We start from the raw sequence: 19,342 nt of genomic DNA on the forward strand, positions 1-19,342 counted from the left end.
TGTACAGCCACTATAAAAAACAATTGAATGTAATTTTAAGAGGTATGACAATATTGTTGATCAGTGTTGTTAACATATTAAAGGAATAATTTAACATTTTAAGAAATGTTTTATCTGTTAAAATTTAACCTAGTGCCAGGAAATAGTTAGTTTTGTTAAGCATAAAGGAAACAGCTAGCCTGACTTTGTCCAGACGTTGGAAAATATCACTAAGGTTGCTTGTTTTATTAAATCTTTTAAATTAAGAGAAGTTAATTAAGAGAAGAAGAGAAGTTAATATTATTTTTATTAAGCACATTTACATTTAGTGATTTAGCCGATGCTTTTATTCAAAGCGACTTACAAGTGAGGTACAAGGCAGCAAAAATCTAAGTCAAGGAGAAAACATCAAAGCAAAGTCAGAAAAGTGTCCTCAAGCTACCACATGTCGAAATGTCCCTGGAGGAAGGGCATCCGGCATAAAAACTGTGCCAAATCAACATGCGGACAAATGATCCGCTGTGGTGACCATGAACTCACAGGATAATCCAAAAATAACAAAAAATTAAGCACATGCATAACCCAACTGCAACAGCTTACTCCTATTTTACATGTTGATTCAGACTAACACAAAAGATATAGCATGTTAAATAAATGAACTTTAGAGGTTCTAACAGGCAGATTTTGTTACTGTTGATCCAGTCTCACTGTTTCCCCTATTCTTGAGTGGCATTGAGCTTTTCATCTAACTCTTGGTAATAAAACTTGTGGTTGCTCATCCCTAGCTGTTGTGCCCTCTCTTCGCCCTGTGTGATAATCATATTTCTCTGCTCTCCTCTCTGTGATTCTCCCTTTATCTAAGTTCCCTTGCTCCTTTCCCAGTGGTCGGGTCAGAGGGCCTGTCCTCTCCACTGGAGCCAGTTGGAGTGACGAATGGCAACAAGGCACTGCTAGTGGCCCGCAGCACAAACAATAAACAGAAAAGAGTGTTGGGGTGTGTGATAAGAAAGAAAAATAGAGAAGAAGAGTGAATGAGAGAGAGAAATGGACGACAAACACTAAATGTCAAAAGATGTGGAAGGCAATTTCTGGCAGAGGCCCATATCTATTTTTGAAGCTTTGGCCCAAATTGCTTAGATCAGATAACTTTTTACATATATTTGGAATTTATTCCACTGTTTACAGAGAAAACTTCCCCCAACCCTGAAATTAACAAATGTTTGTGCCTTTCAGTAGTGGCTGAGGTGTAAGTGCTGTGCTGATCTCTTCTCCATCAGTTGAACATATACCTGTACCTGTTTAGTGAACACACACGCACAAACAGTATGACATGAAAAGTGCATTCACATCTGTCTGCATTCCTGTATGTGTTGATGCAGTTTGGCTGAAATCACAGACCCAGTCACTCGATTATTTTTATCTTGGTGTTTTGTGTAGTATTAAAAAGGCATAAAGCTGAGGTGTAATTATTACGGCTCTGCCAATCGTGAGTACTACATATTTCATGGAGAGTAATACAAATGCTAGCAAACTGTTTAATTGCATTTGAATTCCCCAAGATGCCTGCTGAAGTGAGAGGGCGACAAGGAAATCACTGACTAAATTAAAAATCACATGGCCAGGCCAGGCATTGCTGCACATATGCAAACAGCCTGTGACCACACATAGACAGCAGTCTGACTTTGGTGATAGTTGTAGGTTATTTACAGAAGTTCCTTTAAAAAGTTGCCATTGCTTGATACTTACATAAGACTCTGTCTGTCTCCTTGCCCCTTTCTTTCTCTCTCCCTGTCTCAGTAAATCATTTCCCCAGGGCCAGTCATTACCATCATCTGAAGTTCCCACATCTAGCATCACTTCTCAGATGTGCCAATCTAAGACAGTCTCACTTTGAGACTATTACAAGCTCCACTGGAGGAAAAAAAAAAACACCTGCAAAAGGAAATGAATTTTGCATATTTACAGAGTGCGCGTGACTTTGCAGGGACTCTGGGTTGGGCGCTGGAGCAGGTGACAGTAGTGCTGCACCAAACACATATTCAAGCACACATGCACACACCCTGTCTTATCGCCACCTCACCCATCACTCTGAATGATGTCACTCAAATTAATTGCTGTTCCCTTCTTGTGGCACGCTTGAGGAGGTTTCACAAAGCTAGGAACAGTCCAGGGCCCAGAGAAAGCAAGCTTTAAAGGACTGTGTGTGTGTGTGCGTGTGTGTGTGTGTGTGAGTGTGTGTGAGTGTGTGTGAGTGGGTGTGAGTGGGTGTGTGTGTGTGCAAGAGAAAGAAAGCAAGACTTAACACAGTATTTACAGTTTTTCAATTTTCTAATGAGCATGAGCTTTATGACATTTATGTATCGGTTCTCACTTTATCTGGCAATACAAAGCAAATGTTTTACACTGAAATTCGGTGATTAGAAACATGTTCATTAAACAATGACAAAATGCTGAATTCAACTTTTATCTAATATTTAATTTATGAAGCAGAAGGCAGATCTATGGGTAAATATTAAGCAAAAAGAAAATCTATCACACATCCTTGTCACTGCTCTGTTCTCCCTCCACGTTTCTGATTTCCCTCAACATTCATGTATCTGAATAGAATGTGCAATCTTAACCTTCTGAAAATTATTACCATCTCTTTAACCTTGTATCTTGAACGACCCAGATTTGTTTCAAGAGTTCAGTCAATCATTTGATGGTGCAAAACAACTTGAATCCAATGAATGAAGGAAACAAAGCAGTGGGGATAAAGAGTCACCACAGTGATTGGTCAATTTTATTATTCGAGGCTATTCACACATCCAGACTGGCCCTTTCACTTTACCAATCATGGCAATACATCACGGGGCTTAACACACACGAGCACCAGAGTTATGCAAGAGTGACATTTCAGATATGAGACACAGCTGGTCCAGAAAGGTTTTCTTCTTTAGACTCTGGTGTGAAATATGCTTTAGGAAGTTTGATGTGTGGAGGTCAAAGCTGAACATCCGGCCACACACACTCCATATGACAAATTTCATTAAAATGGACTAAACAGTTTTTTTTCTTTTGTATCAATAAATGCTTCCACATGACTGAAAACTCTTTCTTTAGATGGCTTATGCTGTTAACATGTGTGCAATGTTCAGAGCTCAACAACTTCATTTAAGAAGCTGTTTTTAGCCAAACACACACACACATCGACAGCTTGTGTGTCATCAATGCTCACTCGATAAGGCTACCTAATATACCTTTAAATAAATAAATAAATAAAGTGCACGAAGTTCTCTGTTTTTATGCTAAAATGTTACTGTATACTTTGCTTTATAGCATAAATTCCAGAATTTTTATCAGTCACGATTCCATTAGAAGAGCAATACTACTTTGTTAAAGTTACTGTGTGCAACGTTTTCATGTTTTCTGGAATAAAAAATACTCTAACACTAATATTAATGGGAAGAGATTTGTTGGCAGCCTCCTGTGACATAGACTCACGTAACACACTTGGAGCAGTTCAGAGATTTTTACTATAAAAGCATTTTTTTTAAGGCTCAACCTTCTGAGCACTCAGAGAATAACAATTATTTCTTCTTGATTAGCTGGTTTGATACTGAACTTGATAATAATGACTACCTTAAGGGCTGCACAGAGCCTAGCAGAAAGTAAAGCTATATGAAAACAGGAAGAGGGAAAGCTGGGAGGAGCAGAGACGAGTGATCCTGTTATGAGTTGCACACTGTCGGTTATGTGAGGAACAACTTTTTGTCATAGCGTAATTTGCAAAATGTGAATCTGTGTATTCTGAGATCTGCAAACACAGTGCAAAATTGGCCCCATTTTTTTTGTATAAAAATAGCATATAGCAATAGGTATTTTGACTTTGTGAATTTCTGACACATTACAGCAACTTTATCTGTTCACAAAAGGCAGAGGCTTCAAATGAATGCAAAGTTTATTTTACAACATAGTTCGGGATTGGTTTATGAATTTTTAATTCCAACTATATATTTGTTTGAATTAATTTTGTGCCATCAAGCATTGTTAGTTACATGTTTAGTGTGCTCACTTCCCCGTCCAAATAAAGTACCTCCAAAATGTAGGCTGAACAACAGGCTGCTTTATAGCTTATCTGATCGTGTTTCTCATCCTGTTAAATTTCACTGTGGTGCTGTCAGCGCCCACACATGTCAGCAACTCTGGTGATTACAGTTTTATCATTATTGATAGCAACACTAATGAAATTATAAAAATGTGATGCAAATTGTTATAAATCAAGTCTGTCCCTAAATAATTCAGCTTTAAAGCTAGTTTACTCAGACACAGATACACTGTTTCAAAGTTTCACAGCAGGACAATCAATGCAAAACATTGGCTCAGGTCTTCGCCTTCTCTTTAAAAAGGTTATCAGCTGTAAAAAAGATAAAATAAAAAATACAGCCCTCACAAAGTAATGTGAGACACTCATACGTAAAACACTTATAAGAAATTAAAAATAAGTAATTCATGAGGCGCCAGTTGAGTAAATTTGGTTTAAAGTAATGCTTTGACATATGAATATGATATCAATAACAATTCTGAAACCATAACAGCAGTGAGACATAGGCAGCAGTTTGACAAGCTGCATTTGTCATGTCTGCATACCTGTCCCCTCCAAAGTAAGGGTGGACAAATGTGCATGTTCATCTAATGATTTAGTTCACTGCAGGAATCACAATGAGTAATAGTGTTTCTGTGTGCATTGTGGATGCTGGGTGTTACGATGTATTTAGAGCCGAATGTTTTGACATTGTTTGTGTCTGTGCACGTGTGTGTGATGGTATTGAAGAGAGCAGTGTCTGACAGTATTAGGGTGTGTGCTGCCCAGTCATGGGATTATCTATCCCAGGGGCGTGTCATCACCGCTGTGCTCCCAGCTCCCTGGCACAGCAGCGGAGAGTCTAAATCCCCCAAATCCCCTGTCCTCTTTCAGGAGCTTCAAGACACGGTGAACACGGCAAGCTCAGTCTGCACACAGGCGGGCCACTTGCCTTATGTAAACACGGGTACATATAGGGTCACCGTATCCTTCAGTCACACTAAGAGTTAGCAGAGAGAGCAGCGTCCTCATTTAAAGCCGATCAGACCGGCCTCAACAGGAACAGTTGTACTCCTAGCATTAAGGATGAGTCAGTGCTGTGAGAGATTCATGAGTCATTTCTTGTTTAGACTGACCGTCTCTATGTTAGGGCCTCCTGGATACAGTCTATGGCAGCCCAGTAGGACGGAGAAGGCCTTACGGAAATCTGCATTGAAGGCATAGATGATGGGGTTGAGGGAGGAATTAGCCCAGCCGAACCACACAAACACGTCAAATGTGGTGGGGCTGATGCAGGGGAACGCCTCCCCTCCGCTCGGCTGCTCACAGAAGGGCACCATGCAGTTAAGGATGAAGAATGGAAGCCAGCAGCACACAAACACCCCCATGATCACAGACAGTGTCTTCAGTACCTTGGTCTCCCTCTTGAACGTCATTTTGAAAGAGCTCTCAGACTCAGCGATACTGGACCCTCCACTCATACTGTCGTGTCTGTTCTTGGCACTTTCAGCAGCTCGCTCGAGAGCAGAAATCCTCCTGATCTGTCTGTGAGCGATGCGATATATTTGGGTGTAGGTGGCCAGCATGATGGCCACAGGGATATAAAAGCTAATAAGAGATGTCGAGATGGCGTAGGTCCTGTTTAGGCTTGAGTCACAGTTCTCTGGGATGGCGTATGATGTAGTGTTTAATCCTGAGGACCCAGTGAGAAGAGTGTAAGGTTTACTTTGGGCCTTGTGCCAGTTGAGCTGAACAGGGATAAAGGAAATTAGGACAGACAGTGTCCAGGCCCCGCTGATCATTACAAATGCCACTCTGGGTGTCATCTTTCTTTCGTAGCGAAAGGGACTAGAGATGGCCCAGTAACGGTCCAAGCTTATCACACAGAGGTTCAAAATGGATGCCGTGGAACACATAATGTCAAAAGCCACCCAGGTGTCACAGAAGGAGCCAAAGGGCCAGAAGCCAGCAATCTCAGTCACCGCCTTCCAGGGCATTACCAAGATGGCAACCAAGAGGTCGGACACAGCCAGAGAAATCACAAAAAAGTTAGTCACTTTAGAGCGCAGATGTCGAAATTTGGTCACAGCTGCGCAAACCAGAGTGTTTCCCAGCAAGGTGGTTAGAATGAGCAGTGAGAGGAAACAGCCGGTAATAACACGACTCGATGGCGCCTCATCCAAAAACCCATTGTCGATGACAGTTGTGAAGTTGGTAAGATCCATTCCTGAACATGTGTGGCCTGGGGAGTGTTTTCTAAGTCATAGTGAAGAGTTCTGCTACATTATATTCACTGGGTTAGAAGATATGAGGATCCAGAGCTGCAGCCTTGCAGAAAACCCCCATCATTGTATCTTCTGCTATATGATGATGATGTTTGGAGTGAACCCTCTCTGAGCAGGACTTGCCCCCTGACTTTGTAAATTGGGTTTGACACATCATGTGAACTGCAGTGGTGAAGAGATAGTGGTAACTTAAGATGGAAAGTGTCTTAAGAGAAATGACTGAAGCTCTTAGATGTGTCCTTTTTGTATGTCCCCAACAAGTCATCTGCAGCCCTGTGGATAAAAGAAAGTAATTATATAACACTTTATATCTGTATGCATATAGAGGTAATAGTTTTAGAACAAACATTTACTTTGATTTCTTGATTATGTAAAAATATACTTGTAACCATTGCAACGGCCTATGAATGTATATTTATAATGTATAAATGAGCAGAATGTTCTCGTTTCCCATCAAGGACTCTAATCAACACCTCACAGCGTGCAAAATATTCCCCAAATGGGTTTTTAATTTAAATTTAATTTTTATCTTACCATAATCACCTCTGACACACAGAGACGAGCTCAAGCTTGACTTTATATTTCAGTTTAAATGTTGCAACGCTTCCAGAACAACTTCACCGCCAAAACTACATCCAATGCGCATTCAGCCTCCATGCGGAGCAAAACAGCCTCCAAACCACTCCGATTATATCCTAGATGGGCTCCTCCTAGCTGACTGTTGACCACAAGTAAATAATACACACACACACACACACACAACAGGATTCAAATGTCACTCTTGCTGCATCCTCCTGCAGCCACGGCGCGCGTCTGTGGCCAGATCCCGGAATCTGTGCGCCCGGGCTGCTCACACCGACGCTCTGACGTTGTCCCATTCAAGAGAAAGTGAAGTAGGAATGAAAGCACGTGACTTTGACCGCACTCTCTCTCTCTCTCTCTCACACACACACACACACGCATACACACACACATATTATTGTGATGCAGCAGGTAAGAGCACACATGAATGGCTTCATGTGAACAAATCGGTGGGTATTTCATTGTGTGTTTTTGTAAACTATAATCCTTATGAAAGATTATAAAACAGCATCGGGACAAGGGCCAAACATACAGGGCAGTGGGTTACTGAGGCCACCTAATGGAGAAAGATAACTGTTACTTCACTTAAAATCAAGCAGATGAAACAAATGAAAAAGGAGAAGAACACACAAGTGATTAAACGTTTGGTCAAGATTTTTATTAATGTACAACGGATTTTATGAATGACAGGTTTACTGACAGAATGGAGATGACTTTAAGAGGAAGGATTTTTCACCCACCTCTGCACAGTTTCATGTGCAGAGCAACGTCACAGGATTTCTCGCTGCTCTCACTGATAGATTGTGTGCTGCTTGTAATAAATCCTGGTATTATCTGACAACATACACCTCTAGATGATTTTTTTCAGGTCAAGCTCGGCTCTTGCTGAGCACCATGGAATGTAGAAAACATTTGTGACATGCCAGCTGTCACCTAACATAGATATAAGTCCTCTGACAGAACAAAAATAACAGGCTTCACCTTTTCCCCTCAGACATCCACTCATAAGACATTCAGAAAGATGCAGCTGAGCAAAAATAAATGAATAATACACGATTAAAGAAAGAAAATAAGTAAGAAAATAACTGTAAAGATAAACTATATCTTACCAAACATAAGTTTAGTTTTACTGATAGATAGATACTGACAGCCAAAAGGCAGTATTCAATTATTAAATTAGGACAAACTGATATTAATCAATTGTTAACAATTTACAATACCTCAAAATTCGATTTTTTATTTTTTTACTTTCTTAAACATGTAACGTGTCAGCAAATTGGTTAGCATGCTCTGCTCTCCATCTCCCTCCAAAACATCTTTTAAATTTCACAAAATCTGCAAATTATTCAAAGATCATTTTGTTAGTTCTTCTTTGTACGGTCTCATGTTCTTCTTTCTTTCATTAAGTCTATGTTCCTTCCTTTTCCCTGGGGCTTTTTTGTGGCTCAGCTTCTGAATGATGCCTTGCTACAGGGACATCAAAGACCTGGCAGCTAGGCAGGTTCAAAGGTCAGTGGTGAGACCACAGGTAGACAGGCAACCTGCAGTGCATTGTGGGTCCACTTCAGAGCATCTCTCTCCACCTCTGCTGGTCTTCTGTGTTCAAAGGTAAATCTGCTTTCCAGACATTGCCAAACCTCTGAATCTGACTTTTTGTAACAACATAGTGAGTCACAGAATGACTGCAATGTTCGAATAGTAAGAAGTGACTAACGCATGAGAGCAGAAAGTCTCATCTGCAATAATTTTTCACCTGTCAATCATGTGGCTAGAGACGTGAGCTGAAAAGGATTCAAATTTGCTAAAAAGCTTCTAGAAAAGAGGTTCATATCATAAAAATACTAATTGTTTCTTGTATTATGTAGTGTGAAAAGTGCCCCGTGACTCACAGAACACAGAAGTTATAAGTAAGACAGCTGTAAAGACAGCAGTAAATGCTGAACTAAAGTGAACTAAAACCTCAGGCCACATACTGTGGTTCACTGCTGTTACTGTGTGTGTGTATATGTGTGTGTGTGCGTGTGTGTGTAGCCCTGCGTGTTGACATGTTCATGTCTGTGTGGTGGTGCATTGGCATGCACACATTACAAGTCATCCTGCTCACCTGATGGGTAGAACTGATACAAGTGATAGTCATTCACTTTAATTCGTGCCTGACATTTGTGTTTCACTCCACTTCATACTTTCACAGAGAGCCTCAAACAGGGGGTGGGGGACTTTGAGTGTTTTCTAATTGTGTCCGCTCCTATATCAGCACTTCCTCTTCCCCTCCCTTGGCCTGTTTTGGTGCTTTATTTCTATGTAGCCCACACAATTTGTAGCTGTCTGCTTTACAGGTACTGTCTGGTACTAAGACCAAAAATCAAATTTCAAAAGTGTGAAAGAAATGTTGTCCAAACAGACTTCAAAACACATTTACAATTCAGAAGAAATTATGAAAGTAGTTCATTTATTTCACATCAGCAGCCCAATATTTCTCGAAGGAAATAATATTGTGAATATTCTGTTAAAGTATCCATTTAGTTGAACTCATGACATGTCTGAGAAAATACGTAGTTTCATATAAGTTATTCATTAATTAATTAGATAAATAAATAAATAAATAAATACATTGTAAAATAAATATGCATAAATTATACTATTAAATACACAAATTTCATTTTTGGAAATAAAAACTGTAAAATGTCTACCAAATACATTCACTGGTCATGTCTATATTTTTTTTAAGTGAAACCATTAAAACAAGCCTACAGTCAGAAACAACTGAAGGTCCCCTTCAGGTCCTGGGAGTCGAGGTAATGGGTCTCATGCTGTTTAGTTTCATGAGGAAATAACTGTACTGCTTAAAAGGCATCGAACTCTTGGTCATTCGGCAACGGTGGACCTGAAAAAGGAACAGAAAAGGTTTGGATTTAGCTGGATACCTGCTACCAACACGGCAGCGATTAAGCAGACAAATTCTCATCAAATCAGTCACAAAATGACACTTACATTTATCCCATCCTCTCCAGGAAATTTCATTTTTTGCAGGATTTCCATAAGTCCTTCAATGTTTTTGGAGGATGAATGCCCTTTGACTTTCTCAAGAAGCTGATACAGGTGCTTGATAAAAACACCCTCACAGTAAAGCTGCAAGAAAAAATTGACAAGGCACATTAGGATATCATATGTCTGAGCTCAACAAGAAGAGTACCAATGCCAAGCGTTGACCATTCAGACAGCAGATAATGCAAATATAAAATACTTACAGCGTTATTCTGCATTTCTCGTGATGGAACATCCACCTGTTTTTATAGGAATAGAATATTAATATAGTTATTTCATTTGTCACTAGGTGACTATTACTAAGATATTAACAGTTACTGTGAGCAAAGTATGTGAAAACCAATACATGACCTGTAATGAAAATAAAATAATGTTAGACTGCAATAATAATATCAGTGCATCATACTTACAGACGGGGGGGGGACTTTATTTTCTTGGAGTTTCGTCAGTGCACTTTTAATCTCCTTACTCAAGTTCATGCCTATGCGCATGCTGTTGCAGAGAGGCAACAGGACAAAAAAGGCAAAGAGGAACTTCATCACTGCAGCGTTGTCTCTCTCTTACGCTCTGTCTTACTTTCTTAACAGCGTCTTGTTGTAGTCTTGTGAGATACTGATAATGATCAGTGTCTGCCCAATCTTTTTATAAAGAGGTCTGCAAGGAAAAGGAAGTCACTGATGACAGCAATATACACCTACCTGGAAATGCACATTCTGCAAATTTTATAATGTAACGTGATATGCATGTTGGCGCAGACTAGGCCATTTCAAAGTTTTGAAGTTTCTCTTTCTGGCAAAATATTGGGAGACCAATGCTAGAAGGTATTTTCATCACGTGTTATAAAGGACTTCTAACTATCATGTTTCACTATATACTGTAACAAAGCAATCTTCGTCTCATAATAACATGTCAGTGAGGACCTAAGGGAACTTTGTTTCTTTGTCTCGGCAAAAATTAACACACCCGTGTGATTTAGATCAATAAAATATCTGAAAATAGCCCTGTAAGATATCAGCCATCACTTTATTCATCCCAAAAGAAATTACTTACATAAAGACAGCAGTTAAAATTAATTCACACCAACAGCGACAGTAGCACTAAATATAAGACAATATTATAATAGTAAATAAATGAATGAAAGAATTAAACTACCAGTATAACACAGTGTGTGTGTGTGTGTGTGTGTGTGTGTGTGTGTGTGTGTGTGTACATGGGAGGGTAAATAACATAGTATATCTACCTAATTATATTATACTACACAATAATTACAGTAAAAGTAAGATACTCATAATGTCACTGAGTGTTTAATTTTAAAGTTAGGTTTACAAGTATCCTATTGCATTATAGTCTATGTTATAGTAGAAAATGTCAGCTTTTTTTATCCAGAACAGGACACCTTACACTCTCTGTCAAACACACACACACATGCACAGACACACACACAGACATACAACCACACACACACACACACAAATACGCAGACATACACACAAACACAGACTCACAAATACGAAGACATACAAACACACACACACACAAGTGTCATGAAACCCCTGTCGTTTTTCGCACTTAAAGAAAGAAGTGACGATGTAATCTATAAATATTCAGTGATCAGTTGCACTCTCGTTCATAGCCTGGACTCACTGTGGTAGGAAAGTGGGTGTAGTTTCTGCTAAACTTTTCAAAGTTCATTTTTTATTCACGAGTCAATACTGGAGGCAATTAATTAAGTGAATACTATACTTATTTGCTACTAAAATTATTACAAATTACTGTGACGAAGCATCATTGAGAACAAACTGTAATGCGTTATCTGAGTAAAATGGAAAATGTGAATGTAACAGATGGACAACCCTTTTGCTTTCCCTACATCATCCTCTTCATGACTCAGTTTCTGTGGTCAGAAAAAAATGCAAAATGTATTGTTTTAGACTATTACGTAATTGTTTCTAGGCTGAATTTGTATGTTACAGACGGAGGTCTGAGGGGAGAATCCCACTAGACTGAACTGAGAAAGTTCCACAAAACTAAGTATATGTTCAGTGTGTGACTATTGTTACTTGAATTAATATTTTTGGATCAGGTGAAAATGTGCAATATGCTTTGCTTCTTCATTTGAACTGGTGTTTGTAGACAAATTCATGTGTTATACGTATTTGTATGTCTCATACATTGTTACACATTAAAACTGAGATGAATGAAGCTTTGAAAATAAGATAAGGAAACTCTAATATTTATTACTTTTTATTTTGTCTGCTAACAACAAACTCACATAGGCCATGACATACAATATACACTTAATAGTGCCATTCATTGCTGACTAAAAGGAAATGATGTAGACCTTACCTGTTTACCATGTGTTTCACTTGCCTCCAGCTAGGTCGCTAGGGCGTCACGATCCTCTGGCACTGCATGCTGTCCGTAGACACAATGTTTTTTAATATCTTTCTCCTGGCACGAAAGAAAAATGACATTGACACTTCACACAATTATATGACCATGAGGTCCCATTGATGTGACTTTAGGCTGTCAAACTAAACATCTGTGTGAGTTTACTGCTTTTCACACTGTGCAAGGTGAGTCTAATGAAGTCTTCTGCAGGTGAGCATATTTTGGCCGGTCCGCACAATTATTAAGGGCTGTTGGAGGGTTAAGTCTAGGTTATATGGTTAATGTTATTATTAGGATTTGGTTAGGATTAGAGCTTTAGTAAAAACTAGGGTAAGAAATGCAACATGTCAAAGTCTTCTTGCAGTCATAGAAAGACAAGTGTGAGTGTGCCTGTGTTCTGTTCCCAATCTTTTAACAATGATAATAACATAAAACTGCCCACTGAACTCTTTCATTGCCATGGCAGGAGTCACACTGTCAGATCAGATCAGTGGCTTTCAGCTTGTCCCTCCAGGGGTCGCCACTGCAGAACTTGTTCCACACATTGATTTGACATGAGTTTTTACACTGGATGCCCTTCCTGTCACAGCCCTTTCACTTATTTCTTTTTTTATCCCGGCTCAGGATCGGCACCAATGTGGCCCTTGGTGGCTGGTTGGGATGAGATTCGATCCCGTGGCCTTCTGTATCTAAACCTGATACTCAGAAATGTCAGAAATGTACATTTCTGTTGTAATCTTGTCACAATCAGCATGTCTGTTTAACTCAACATTCATACAAGCCCACATATGCTGCTTCTTTAAGTTAGGTTGATGTCATGCTCATGTATGTCATCACGTGTCAATATGAGCTTATAGAAACTTTCCTCGTAGAGTCAAACTCTGTTCAAATTTTAAATGATGCTGGGCAGAAAGTATAGTAACAGTAACATAAAAATATAAACCAAACCTATATTTGCGTAGGACTTCAACAGAATTCTCTTTACATTATTCTCCGACTGAATACTAAGAATGGCATCCTGAAACTAGGACAGAAAAGGTTAACATGCTCAAAATATCACTGTCAGTTTCAGGCCTGCTGGAATAGAAGGCCATTGGTCTTTGCTAACCAATATCTCCAGAAGGAAGGAGATTTTAGCTCACATCCACAGCAAAACATAATAGCTTTTAGTTCTTGACCTGACTTGATTCAAACCAAATAACTTTATATAGTTTGCTTGTTGACCACAGCTGAGATTAGAAGTGCTTTAAGCCAAACTCATAGGTAAGGTAAAAATGACGCCATCGTAGGTCGGGATAAGACACAAAAATTTAGTGGATGTATTAAATGCATGCTTTCAAACAATCACCGTGTACTGATTGGACATAGAAAAAAAAGACAGACTAAACTGAAGAAGGAAATTCTGCCCTCTGATTCATCTCTGCACACCTGAAGAGAGTCTATAGTGGGTGGATATGGTGGTTCACTAGGTAGACACACTTTGGCAGCCTCCTCACATTGTGGTGGGAGGGGGCTTTTTAGGTACTTTTTCAATAAAATTAAATTAGGAAAATGTATTTGTAGTAGCAAAAGAATAATGCAAATTACACAAGTTCAGTAAGAGGATATATTTTGGCAAATAATAATAATATTATGGCATTCTTATTAAATATTATAACTGCCATATATCAGCGTGGTAGTGTGTCCTTGTGATCATGTTAGAATGAAACAAACATTAGCATTAAATAGACCAAACTGAGGGAGAAACTTCAAGACTTAAAACAAACAAAAAACCTGTTTCAGTGAAACCCAAAATGTGGTCTCTTACAGGAGATAAGAAAGAAGCCAGACGGTGCCATACAGAAAATGCTGTCATTCATTTCATAAACTATGAAAGTTAAAACATAATGTGAATTAAACACATTTTAACTCAAACCCTCCTCTTTGTCATTAGTATTGCACTAAATTGAAAACAAGGTCAGGATGGGTCATTCTGAGGGTTGCTGTGATAAATAAACCACAGCTTGAGTTGAACATTACCCTGTTTCTTAATTAAGAATAATGAATAATCTACCTAATGCATTTCTCCTAAATGTTACCTGTAATATCTTTTAGATCTCCATGGACATGTAAATGCATGACTCACACTGTATCTTCTGTGTCAGTGTGGTTGCAACATTTTTGCAGCTGTCATCATGGAAGTTACTGTGATGCTTTGTCTCTAACACCATCAGTCGATCAGAAGTCAGATGAGTGTGCAGATGCTAATGTGAGGAGGGCTGATGGGAACATCACTGTTCTTTTGCACACCCAGGGGAATCTTTGCACTGAAGGAAATTCGCAAAATGGTAAAAAAAAAAAAAAAAAAAAAAAAAAAAAACAATGACATGAGAGGTGTCCCAATGGCATCATTGTTCCGACACCTTCCAGGTGAAAATTTTTGGCGGAACCTCTCCTGTCATATCCCACCGAAACTCGAGTTTACAGGCTTCGTCAGTGTTTGGGACTGTTCAGTGACCTATCCATGGCAATGGCTGTGGACAAATATTGCCCAGGAACATCCCCATCACAAATGCATGATTGACGTTGTATGTGGTTGGACTTTCTGTTCATCTGGAAAACACTGCACCTGGTTTGCCCGTTTGGGCTGTAGAACTTTACGAAGGAAAACATCATCACAGCGATGTGTGCAGTAACAGCGTATGGAAAAATGAATGTGTGTATGAGTGAGCTCTCGGAGTGGGGCTTATATTTTGTGTTGCTAGTAAATGTAATGTGGGTGAACATGAGACTGCTGACAACAAGTATGGGAAATCTTTGGTCAGCTCATGAGAGATGGCGTGTTGATAAAATGTGAATCTTAAATTTCCGTTGTGACAGCCTTAAACTTGAACTTGGCAAATGCGAACCCTAACTTACCAGTATATATACACCGAAAATGCAGGACTATAAATGTGTTTATGAGAAAATAGAATTCTTGTAAAGTCTGTGTCACACCTTACCTGTCTGGTGTGTCACAAAGTACCGTGACTGTGCATGTGTGAGAAGAGTACAATAACATTTTTTTCTGGGAAATTGATATTTTGTTAATGAAAGAACAAAAAACAGGTTTTCGTTCAAACTGTAGTTGCATTAGGGGTTCGGATCTGATAATGTGTGTATAGTTGCTTTAAATAGAACACTCCATTTAACAAACAAATCTGTTAAAAGAAAAACCAAAGGCCAAACCAGTTATTCTTAAATTGGGTTTTGTGGTTTCTAACCAAAATAAAGTACATTGGCCAAAGATTCCGTCGCCACAAATGGAATCTGAATTACCACCTTGTGGTAGCAGGCCTTGGGCAACAGTCAAGTTGCATTTTACATGTATGTCTGTCCAGATTGTAATCAGTTCATCGAGTGTTTGTGCAAAAGCAAGTTTGTGCCACATGTAATAAAAATTCCCTCCAGCCGTTAGATGATGAGAATGGTATAGACGTAAGGTCACAATGACCTTTGACCTTTGAGAACTAATGTTTGGTATATACATAATCTTAGACAAACCAATTTCACAGTTTTACAGGTGAACATTTTGTTAAATGCCCAGTTTTTAATTTTGCATTATTATGTTATCAAAACATCTTTGTGGTGAGCTGCAATTACCACATAACGTGTCTTGCTTTGTGCTCTTATCTCAATAAGAGGCAAAGATAAAAACGAAGACGAGGAGTTTCATTTTAGGTGTAGGTATAAGAAAAAATGAAAACAATATGAAACATTAGGATATGCAATCTGAAGAAGAAACTTTCAATCCAAATTAAAAAAACTGGTAAGTAGTACTGGTTAAAATCGTAATGCTTTTATATCATGAGGTAATACATCTAAGATCAGCAGCTTCCAGCTTGTCCCTTCAGGGGTCGCCACAGGAATAGGGTGCCCCTTGGTGGCGGGCCCATGCCTGTTGGGATGGGCTTCTAACCCACGGCCTTCTGCATCCCAACCCACTGCTCTACCACTGAGTCACCAGGCCCCCTATCATGAAGCAATACATTTTATTCAAAAATAAAAAAACCTTTTGCTCCTTGCTTTTTTATGATAAGAATCCAATAAAACAGTAAATATATGCATATATATGTTTATTTTCATAATAAAAAAATTTTCTATTCATATCTTTCCTTTATTAGGTAGCTTTAGCTTTCCTCAATGCCACCAACCATAATGTTTATGACGCAAAGAAACTGGAATATTTACATCACATGCACAACCGCACTGCAAACGCTGAGGTGTCCTCTGGGAACATTGTATGAGAGAAAGAAGAGATGTGTTACCTAAGGTACCAACTTTGCAGGCCTTATTTTCTAAAACAATATTTAGACATTCATGTTAAAAAAAGTATCACATGGTCATTGCACTCAAAGCTTGCAGAGATTGCTTGAGTTACTCCTAACAGATCTATATAGAATCTCAAAATGGTTGTTTTGCCTCAACAACAGTCCACAATTCAGGATAATCAAAGATAATCCACAAGAAAGAAAATCAGGCATTTTTACTAAGCAAATTATTTATATGTGTAACCGGTTTTCAGAGTAGTTGAGTACTTGTCAAATGTTTTCAGCAGTTGTCTACACAGCCTCCTGTATTTTGATGGCATAAATGGTAGAGTAGTTTTATGATTTAATATGGCAGGAACATTAAACTGTAGGAAATAATTCTAATTTTGTTAACATTGTCTTTTGACTTAATGTTTCTTTTCAGATAGAACATTTTAAAGCACCCAATGTTATTCATAAATAATACTGCCATTTATAAGAAGATATTTCCCTTTCCATTTTAATAAGAATCTTCAGTTGATGAAGTCAAGACTGACAGAGGATTATATATGTTTGGGGTAGTTTTATATTACTTAAGTTTCCACAACAATTTAAAATATCAGAAATAATACTTTGATACTAGCTACCCATTGTTGTTGATATGTCTATATTCTACAGTTGCTGAAGTCATAGTAATGATATTCTAAACTTTATTATTATTATTATTATTATTATTATTATTATTATTATTATTATTATTATTATTATTATCATTCTGGCTTCCATCTTCAGTGCATTTTTGCTGCCTAACTACTTCTGCATACTTTCAGCTAGTAACACCGTTCAAACTTCTTTTATGCTTTTTAAGATTTTTATGCTATTATACAAGTTATTTCAGCAAAAAAAACACTTCAAGTTTTTTTTTCAACTTTCATAAAAAGGAGCATTCAGATTGCATTTCCTTTTTGTTTTTAAATTTTTTTTTGTTTTTTTTTTCAGGAAGAACTTTTAGATAACGGCATATTTTATCATTTGTGGTATTGTTACACAAGTGAAAACTCTGAGAAGGACTTCACTCTACATATCTAGCACTATATTACCAGAAAACTCTTCATTGGCGAACCCAAGTATTCACTCTGTCCATCTAGAGATGACAAACTTTTTCCTTTAGGAAAATCCTTAGGGTAGAGAAAGTTGCTGTAGTTTTGTTCTCTGGCACACAACACACCACGATCCTCATCCTCTACAACACTGATAATGGCCTCAATACTGTTTTCTGTCTCTGCCCATGTGTGTGACTGATTGAGAACATTTGGGGCCAGTGTGTTGTCCATGTCTGTGTTATTTATTTCTATATTAATGTCACTGCTCTCCCCTCTGACTTCAGTCCCAGGTTGTTACCCTGGGTTTAACAGTGACCTTGCATGTAGGCACTCTTAAGTATACAGTCAACCATTGGCCTATTTTCTGGGTTGAGAAAAAGATTGCTTTGTATCAAAGAGGAAATGAACATGTCAGGGACAGGATCGTACTCTCCGTTGGTGATCTTGTAGAACAGGCTGAGGAGATTTGTAGTGCCCAAATGTCACACTTGGAGCTGTACAGTACATCCTGGCAAATCTCTGGACTGAAAAATTCCTCTGTCTCTCATTTTCTTTGTCATCCAATGTCCCATCATCATAATAGTTCATCACAATGTAAATAAAGCCATCGTCAGAGTTCAGAAAGGCATCACTGCATTTGACTATTGAAGATTTCAGCCTCTTGGAGAATTCCCCTCTGTCTTTTGTTGTCATTGTGTATAAAAACAGTGTTGAGGTTGGGAGCAAAGAGATAAACAGGACAGCTGTAAACACATGTAGCTTATGTGTACGTTCTAGTTGCCGTGGTAACCACGATACTGATGCCTTGACATCGAGTAGTAAGATTTAAAGTAATAGATTATTTTTGTGACTTTTGTAAAATACATAAAGAATCTATCTACCTTAAACTTTTTTTCACTGTGTATAATTTAACTAAATCTGAAATTGATATGCAATTTGTTCAGAAGAACATTAAATACATATACACAATATACACACTAATATATTTTACATAATGTTGTATTTGGTGGACAGTGGAATGTCGATGAAGATTTCCGATAAAGTTGATTGATCACGGAACTTCTTAATGGACTCTATGCACCCCGGGCCTTTTCAAAGTTTGCATTTTTTGTTTGTTTGTTACACCTTTGTATTATATTGGTACGCATTGGAACCGTTTGTTATGAATAAAGATTTGTTACAAAAAAAAAAAATCTACCACAGTTAAAATCCTGATACTTTTCACCCGAAGAGTCGACATCGTAAAGGTTAGTTTTGTTTTTCAGTCTCAGTGAGTTGGAGGCGTATTGTCGAGAAAAGACGAGGGCGTTATTCGTATCCTATAAAGGTGTTTAAAAGACCTGCTAGGCCGACTGGTGTGAAAGGCTAAGAACGACGTTTTCAAAGAAATATATCATTCCATAAATGTACTATTTTTTATCCCCGTGTAGCATCCCAGTCTCACAAAAGAAAGCCTGGATTGTTAGTAGCTTATTTATTTTCATATTTATCTTGTAATATATTCCACAGCACTAAATAATAATGCATACTTCAGACATTTATTAGGGCTTTCACTTTGCATTTTCCGAAACAGTTTTAATTTGATCTACTTTATGGTTATTATGGCACGACATCTGTTCAGGGATT

The 19,342-nt window shown here is 38.3% G+C and overlaps 1 protein-coding gene across 1 annotated transcript; it reads right to left on the minus strand.

Annotated features, from left to right (window-relative positions):
- Window positions 1-306: 306 nt before the first annotated feature.
- On the minus strand, window positions 307-7,195 carry LOC137134496 (D(1) dopamine receptor-like). The gene is made up of 2 exons (XM_067519412.1): window positions 6,862-7,195; window positions 307-6,600 (listed from the first exon to the last, which is right to left on the minus strand). The coding sequence occupies exon 2, from the start codon at window positions 6,265-6,267 to the stop codon at window positions 5,158-5,160; it is 1,110 nt and encodes a 369-aa protein (XP_067375513.1). The 5' UTR covers window positions 6,268-6,600; window positions 6,862-7,195; the 3' UTR covers window positions 307-5,157.
- Window positions 7,196-19,342: the final 12,147 nt, after the last annotated feature.

The sequence above is a fragment of the Channa argus genome, chromosome 10 (assembly GCF_033026475.1).
Source record: "Channa argus isolate prfri chromosome 10, Channa argus male v1.0, whole genome shotgun sequence".
NCBI lineage: Eukaryota > Metazoa > Chordata > Actinopteri > Anabantiformes > Channidae > Channa > Channa argus.

Excerpts from the sequence above, each read along its gene's own strand:
- LOC137134496 (XM_067519412.1), bottom strand. The coding sequence starts at position 6,267 with ATGGATCTTACCAACTTCACAACTGTCATCGACAATGGGTTTTTGGAT.